We start from the raw sequence: 7,500 nt of genomic DNA, 5'->3' as shown, positions 1-7,500 counted from the left end.
CCATAGTCTTCTCTTTCTCTCACACACAGACACACAAAGAAACACACACACACAAAGAAACACAGGCACACACACAATCAGGATTAGATGACACAATTGAAAGGCTCTCCACCCATTGCTTTTAAAGCCTCTGGAGGAGGTGGGAATGTGTGTTTGGGTGAGTGAGTGAGTGAGTGAGTGCGAGTTTTAACATAAAAATCACACTGGTGGCCGAAAGTTCTCTACAAGAACTGAGACGAGTTCTCTACGGACTAAAAGGTTCTGAGAAGCTGTTTGAGGTCGAGCACATCCGAGCAGGATCAAGAGCCGGTCGACATGCCTAGTTGATGATTACGTTTCACAGTCGCTGCTCTTTGCAGCACTTTGCCACCGCTGTGGCGTTTGGCGTGTTGAGTGCCGATTTGTGCAACTTTTAAACACCACCTTTTTTTTTGGGGGGGGGGGGGTTATCCCTTTTAATTGAACAGGACAGTGAAGTTGTATGACAGGAAGCGAAGCGGAGAAGAGGTGGTGGGGGGAGGACCAGGAAACGACATCAGGCCAGCCTTGAACCTGTGTCCGCGCAGGCAAGGAACCTAGGAAATAAGGGGGCTTATCTGAACACCTTTTAACATTAAAATCACACAGGTGGCCCAACGTTCTGGTGGCCCACGAGTTCTGGGTTCTGAGAAGCTGTGTGAGGTCCAGCACATCCGAGTAGGATCAAGAGCCGGTCGAGATGACCCTGTCGGTTTCTTTGCCGCTGCTGTGCCGTGTGGCATGTTGAGTGCGGAGTCGTGCCACCTTTGAACAACACGCTTGGTGTGAAGTTTAAAATCACAGCAAACAGGGGGCACGGTGGCACAAGCAGTAGCCCTGACCATATACGGGCTTGGGCGCCCACGGGGACACATGGTTTGAATCCGACCCGTTGTCATTTCCCGACCCCACTCCCCACCTCTTCTCTCCATCTCATTTCCTGTCCAAACTTTCACTGTTCTATCGATTAAAGGCAAAAAGCCCAAAATCAAATCTAAAGAAAAAAACTAAAAACACAGCAAACAACAACCAAACAACAGAAGCGCATCTGAAAGTGGACAGAAAGAGAGAGAGAAAAGGGGGAGATAGAAAGAGTAAGGAGGAGAGAGAGAATGAGAGAGAGAATGAGCGAGAGGGTGAGAGAGAGAGAGGTAGTCCATGAGCCAGGGGGGTTGATCGGTATCATCGGGGGGACAAATGCTATCATTGTTTTTTGGCAAAGTATACACCCCTTAGTACTAGAAAAATCATGATAGCAGTGCAGGGGTGGTAGCAAAATCACTTTTTTTAGTTTAGATAAATTCCGTTTTTGAGATCTGGTGTATATCTGGTTTAGGCTCATGATAGGGATATTGTTAATATTCTATAATATGGTGCTTGGTATCATTGGAAAGGGGATCTTTTAGGCTTTCATTTGAGCTGAAAAAAGGTGATTTCGCTACCACTCCTGCACTGCTATCATGTTTTTTTTAGTACTAGGGGTGTATACCTTGCCAAAAATCACTATGAGACTTTGTCCCCCCAGATGATACCGATGGCCCAAATTTGGGGCCCTGGCTCATGGACTAAGGGGGACTTTTTGACTTTTAAAAACCCTTGATTAAACCATTGCATGGATCAAGGACATAATAAAATGGCTACTATGTAGGCCTGAGCCTGACTACACCAACACCATGGCACCATCATTCAATACAAGCAGCAAGTCCTGGTGGAAAAAGGAAAAGGAGGAGAGAGAGAAAAAGAAAGAAAGAAAGAAAGAAAGAAAGAAAGAAAGAAAGAGAGAGAGAGAGAGAGAGAGAGAGAGAGAGAGAGAGAAAGGAAGAGCAAGAGGGAGTGGTACAGAGAGAGCGATGGACTGAGGAACTGTCTAAGTTTGCAATGGTAAAGCTTATGGTGGTATGAATGCAGGCTTTGTCTTAGACCCTCCCCCCCTAAAATCGCATGGAAAAGGTCATTGGCTGAAAATATTCTCTGGCGTTTATAAAGAACCCACACCATTCTAAACATCTCACACAACGCCCCTCCCATTGCTCTGACTGTGTCTTGCAAATGGGTGTGTCTGTTTATGAAACCAAAAATGTGTGTGTGTGTGTGTGTGTGTGTGTGTGTGTATGTGTGTGCCTGTGTGTGTGTGTGTGTGTGTGTGTGTGTGTGTGTGTGTGTGTGTGTGTGTGTGTGTGTGTGTGTGTGTGTGCCTGTGTGTGTGTGTGTGCCTGTGTGCCTGTGTGTGTGTGTGTGTGTGTGTGTGTGTGTGTGTGACAATGCTACAGTGATGAGCTGTCATACAGAGATCCCTCTGATGCTGAATGTGTTCATCTTGTGCCTGAGCATCAGTGCAGTGGAACCTACAGCATGATTCTATTTCATCTTGGCAAAAATGCAAAGTGTGCCGTGTGCGTGTGTGTGTGTGTGTGTGTGTGTGAGTGAGTGAGTGAGTGAGTGAGTGAGTGAGTGTATGTATATGTGTATGTGTATGTGTGTGTGTGTGTGGGAGAGAGACACACAGACACAGAAAAGGGCAGAAAGTGAGCATGTTTTTAATGTGTGTGTGTGTGTGTGTGTGTGTGTGTGTGTGTGTGTGTGTGTGTGTGTGTGTGTGTCCGTTTCTGTGTGTGTTTGGAGGAGATTTTTTTGTTTACTCCTGGTATGAAAGCACTAATGCACATCATTTCCCATGTGGTGAACCAATGTTAAGGCAACCTCGTATCACACACACGCGCTCTCTCTCACTCACACACACACACACACACACACACACACACACACACACACACACACACACACACACACACACACACACACACACATCCCTACACAGACCTCGTTCCCCACCCTATCTCCAATGTTCCAAGGCTGGCAGGACAGCTGGAAACTCACTCTCTGTGCGTGCCTCCCTTATTCTGTGTGTGTGTGTGTGTGTGTGTGTGTGTGTGTGTGTGTGTGTGCATATGCCAGCCCTACTGCTGGTTTTATAGCTCACAGCTCAATAGCAGGAGTGACTCAGTCTTACCACCAAAAAAGAGAGGGGGTGTAGAGAGAGAGAGCGAGAGAGGAAGGGAGGAAGAGCGAGAGAAAGAGAGAGACAGAAAGACAAAGAGAAAGAGAGAGAGAGAGAGATAAACAGAGAGAGAAACAGAGAGAGACACAGAGAGACGGAGAGAGAGAGAGAGAGAGAGAGAGAGAGAGAGAGAGAGAAAGTAGAACAAGATGGCTGAGGGCCAAAGGATGATGCTTGTTAAACTCAGTCATGGTTAGGCTACAGGAGTCATTCATTAAATACCCAGAAGCCATCAATTGCTGCAAACCCCAAACAGCCCTAAAAAAAAACTACAAACCCCAGGCTCAGGACTCCAACTCCCAGGCCAGCTGTGCACCAGAGCGTGGAAGTGCTGGCCTCATCTCACTGCTCACTGCACCCAATGAACTATCTGACAAAGACACAACTCTCTTGCCTCTGAATACCCCAATTGCATTCCTCACAAAGACTACACTACCCACAATGCAACGATTTTCACTGCAGTTCTAAGACTCTACAACTACAGCCGCTTTGCTCCTCACCCAAGAGACAAGACCAGAGCAAGAATACATCTCAAAACAAGGTGACCTTCAGACATATGAGTGTAGCCAGCCTCACGTGAGTGTGCTACACCCATTATTCTTCACTGTTTTAATCCAATGAGTATTTCTTTGCCTGTAAATGTAAATGTGTCTTGCTTGTACTGTCCCCCCTGTCTGTACTACCCCCCCCCCCATGACTCTGTAATCTGCGACTTTGGGTATCTGAAAAAGCGCAATATAAAATAAAGATATTATTATTATTAAAAAAAATGTGTTTGCATAAAACCTGATATACAGCCGCGGAAAAAATTAAGAGACCACTTCAAAATTATCAGTTTCTCTGGTTTTACTATTTATTGGTATGTGTTAAAGTAAAATGTACATTTTAGTTTTATTCTATAACCTACTGGCAACATTCCTACCAAATTTCAAATAAAAATATTGTCATTTAGATCATTTATTTGCAGAAAAATGACAATTGGTCAAAATAGCAAAAAAGATGCAGTGTCTTCAGATCTCGAATAATGCAAAGAAAACAAGCTCATATTCATTTTTAAACTACACAATACTAATGCTTTAACTTAGGAAGAGTTCAGAAATCAATATTTGGTGGAATAACCTTGATTTAAAATCACAACTTTCATGTGTCTTGGCATGCTCTCCACCAGTCTTTCACATTGCCGTTGGGTGACTTTATGCTACTCCTGGTGCAAGAATTCAAGCAGCTCGGCTTCTTTTCATGGCTAGTGACGATCCATCTTCTACTTGATCACATTTCAGAGTTTTTTTTATGGGATTCAGGTCTCGAAATTGGGCTGGCCATGACAGGGTCCTGATCTGGTGATACTCCATCCACACCTTTACTGGCCTGGCTGTGTGGCATGGAGCATTGCCCTGCTGGAAAAAACACTTCTCAGAGTTGGGGAACATTGTCAGAGCAAAAGGAAGCAAGTTTTTCTTCCGGCACAACGTTGTACTTTGCCTGGCTGAGGTTTGTAAAAGACCATAAGGATTGAACCAAAGCCGACTGGAGGGTCTCCTAGTTCGTCTTCCCTGATGAGTCCAATTTCACAGTAGGTGCAAGACTCTGTGGCTTGTAGGCCTCTCCAGGTCTCCGTCTAACCATCAGACGACCATGTGTTGGGCAAAGCTGAAAATTGGGCTCATCAGAGAAGACGAACTAGGAGACCCTCCAGTCCGCTTTGGTTCAATCCTTATGGTCTTTTACAAACCTCAGCCAGGCAAAGTACAACGTTGTCCCGGAAGAAAAACTTGCTTCCTTTTGCTCTGACAATGTTCCCCAACTCTGAGAAGTGTTTTTTCCAGCAGGGCAATGCTCCATGCCACACAGCCAGGCCAGTAAAGGTGTGGATGGAGTATCACCAGATCAGGACCCTGTCATGGCCAGCCCAATTTCGAGACCTGAATCCCATAAAAAAAACTCTGAAATGTGATCAAGAGGAAGATGGATGGTCACAAGCCATGAAAAGAAGCCGAGCTGCTTGAATTCTTGCGCCAGGAGTAGCATAAAGTCACCCAACGGCAATGTGAAAGACTCGTGGAGAGCATGCCAAGACACATGAAAGTTGTGATTTTAAATCAAGGTTATTCCACCAAATATTGATTTCTGAACTCTTCCTAAGTTAAAGCATTAGTATTGTGTAGTTTAAAAATGAATATGAGCTTGTTTTCTTTGCATTATTCGAGATCTGAAGACACTGCCTCTTTTTTGCTATTTTGACCAATTGTCATTTTTCTGCAAATAAATTATCTAAATGACAATATTTTTATTTGAAATTTGGTAGGAATGTTGCCAGTAGGTTAAAGAATAAAACTAAAATGTACATTTTACTTTAACACATACCAATAAATAGTAAAACCAGAGAAACTGATAATTTTGAAGTGGTCTCTTAATTTTTTTCGCGGCTGTATATGCTGTATGCCACCTTTAGATCTACCTTACCAAGTATAGACCACAGGCACAGGCAGAAACATGAACAACCTTGGAGACCCAACGGCTGCAGCCCATCCATGTCATATCGTCACTTTTCCTCGACACTGCTGCCTTCTAGCATGTCCTGTACTAAGACAGTGTGTGTGTGTGTGTGTGTGTGTGTGTGTGACAATGCCTTCTAGCATGTCCTGTACTAAGACAGTGTGTGTGTGTGTGTGTGTGTGTGTGTGTGTGTGTGTGTGTGTGTGTGTGTGTGTGTGTGTGTGTGTGTGTGTGTGTGTGTGTGTGTGTGACAATGCCTTCTAGCATGTCCTGTACTAAGACAGTGTGTGTGTGTGTGTGTGTGTGTGTGTGTGTGTGTGTGTGTGTGTGTGTGTGTGTGTGTGTGTGTGTGTGTGTGTGACAATGCCTTCTAGCATATCCTGTACTAAGACAGTGTGTGTGTGTGTGTGTGTGTGTGTGTGTGTGTGTGTGTGTGTGTGTGTGTGTGTGTGACAATGCCTTCTAGCATGTCCTGCTCTAAGACAGCAGTCCACAGTTGGCTACTCTTCCATGGTCACGTGATCACGCTGTCGCACTTCACCAAGGCCCTTTTTCTATTCAACTGTTCAGGTTGAGTGGAGCAGTTCAATAGAAAAGGGCACTGGAATTGGGCATAAACTGGAGATTGTACCAGTTCAAAACAGACTTGGTGCAGTTTCCCCCCCCCCCCCCCCCCCCATTACTGACGACATGCCAAAACAGGGATTACTTTTTCCTCAGGCAGAAATGCTGTCATTTGTTAAGCACAAACTACAACTCCCACCATGCACTGCCTCTTGTCATAAAAACAGGGATTACTTTTCTTACCACAGGCAGAAATGCTGTCATTTGTTAAGCACAAACTACATCTCCCACCATGCACTGCCTCTTGTCATAAATACCAGCCTTCGAATCACATGAATGAATTGGGCATAAACTGGAGATTGTATCAGTTCAAAACAGACTTGGTGCAGTTTCCCCCCCCCCCCCATTACTGACGACATGCCAAAACAGGGATTACTTTTTTTTACCACAGGCAGAAATGCTGTCATTTGTTAAGCACAAACTACATCTCCCACCATGCACTGCCTCTTGTCATAACTCGAGATTGTATCAGTTCAAAACAGACTGGGTGCAGTTCCCCCCCCCATCACTGACGACATGCTGACAGCCAAAACAGGGACTACTTTTTCTTACCACAGGCAGACTTGCAGGACTGGCCGGGGTCTTGGACTCCTCCCCCTCCAGGCGGAACCTCCGGGGCAGCGTCTCCACCTCTCTGATGTCATCCATTGTGATGTCATTGGGGAGCACGGCGAACAGTGAGGTCACATACATGATGATGGACTTCTTGTCGGGCAGCTGGACTGCCACATCTGCAGAGAGAGAGAGAGAGAGAAATGGAGTCAGAGAGAGAGAGATGTAGAGAGAGAGAGATGGAGAGAGATGGAGAGAGAGTTAGAGAGAGATGGAGGGAGAGAGAGACAGAGAGGAAGAGAGAGAGAGAGAGAAATGGAGAGAGTCGCCTGATGTTGTAATTAAGATATTGGTTCATCCATAAGAACTGTGTCACTGTTTATCACCACTGAAAAAAGGCACACCTTGAGATCTCCAACACCACGTGATAAAATAAATGAGCTCTCTCCCAATTTAAGTGCAAAAAAAAAACACATTTGAAACAACTGTTGCTCAAGTTCTTCTCAATTATTTATAAATTCAATGACGAACCAAGTGTGTCCAAAACAACTTGCACACGTCTGGAGTGAAGCAAGACAAAAAATGATGTATGATTGGGATAAATCCATATGAACAGAAGAACAGCAGTCACACACACACACACACACACAAACAAAAACACACGCACACGCACATTCACACAAACACACACACGCATACACACACACACACAATCACAAGTTAAAAAAACAACAGCCTTTGTGTTTGGGTGT

The 7,500-nt window shown here is 44.9% G+C and overlaps 1 protein-coding gene across 1 annotated transcript in view; it reads right to left on the bottom strand.

Annotated features, from left to right (window-relative positions):
- Positions 1-7,500, bottom strand: part of LOC308361003 (utrophin-like) — a 167,840-nt gene that overhangs the window by 120,107 nt on the left and 40,233 nt on the right. Inside the window, 1 exon segment of the mRNA XM_080833229.1 lies at positions 6,749-6,927. Within this exon segment, the coding sequence (XP_080689355.1) occupies positions 6,749-6,927 (179 nt within the window).

This window comes from Sprattus sprattus (genome assembly GCF_963457725.1).
Source record: "Sprattus sprattus genome assembly, chromosome: 2".
Taxonomy (NCBI): Eukaryota; Metazoa; Chordata; class Actinopteri; order Clupeiformes; family Clupeidae; genus Sprattus; species Sprattus sprattus.
Note: the sequence above shows the minus strand (reverse complement) of the source record. Positions and strands in the feature narration are given on the sequence as shown.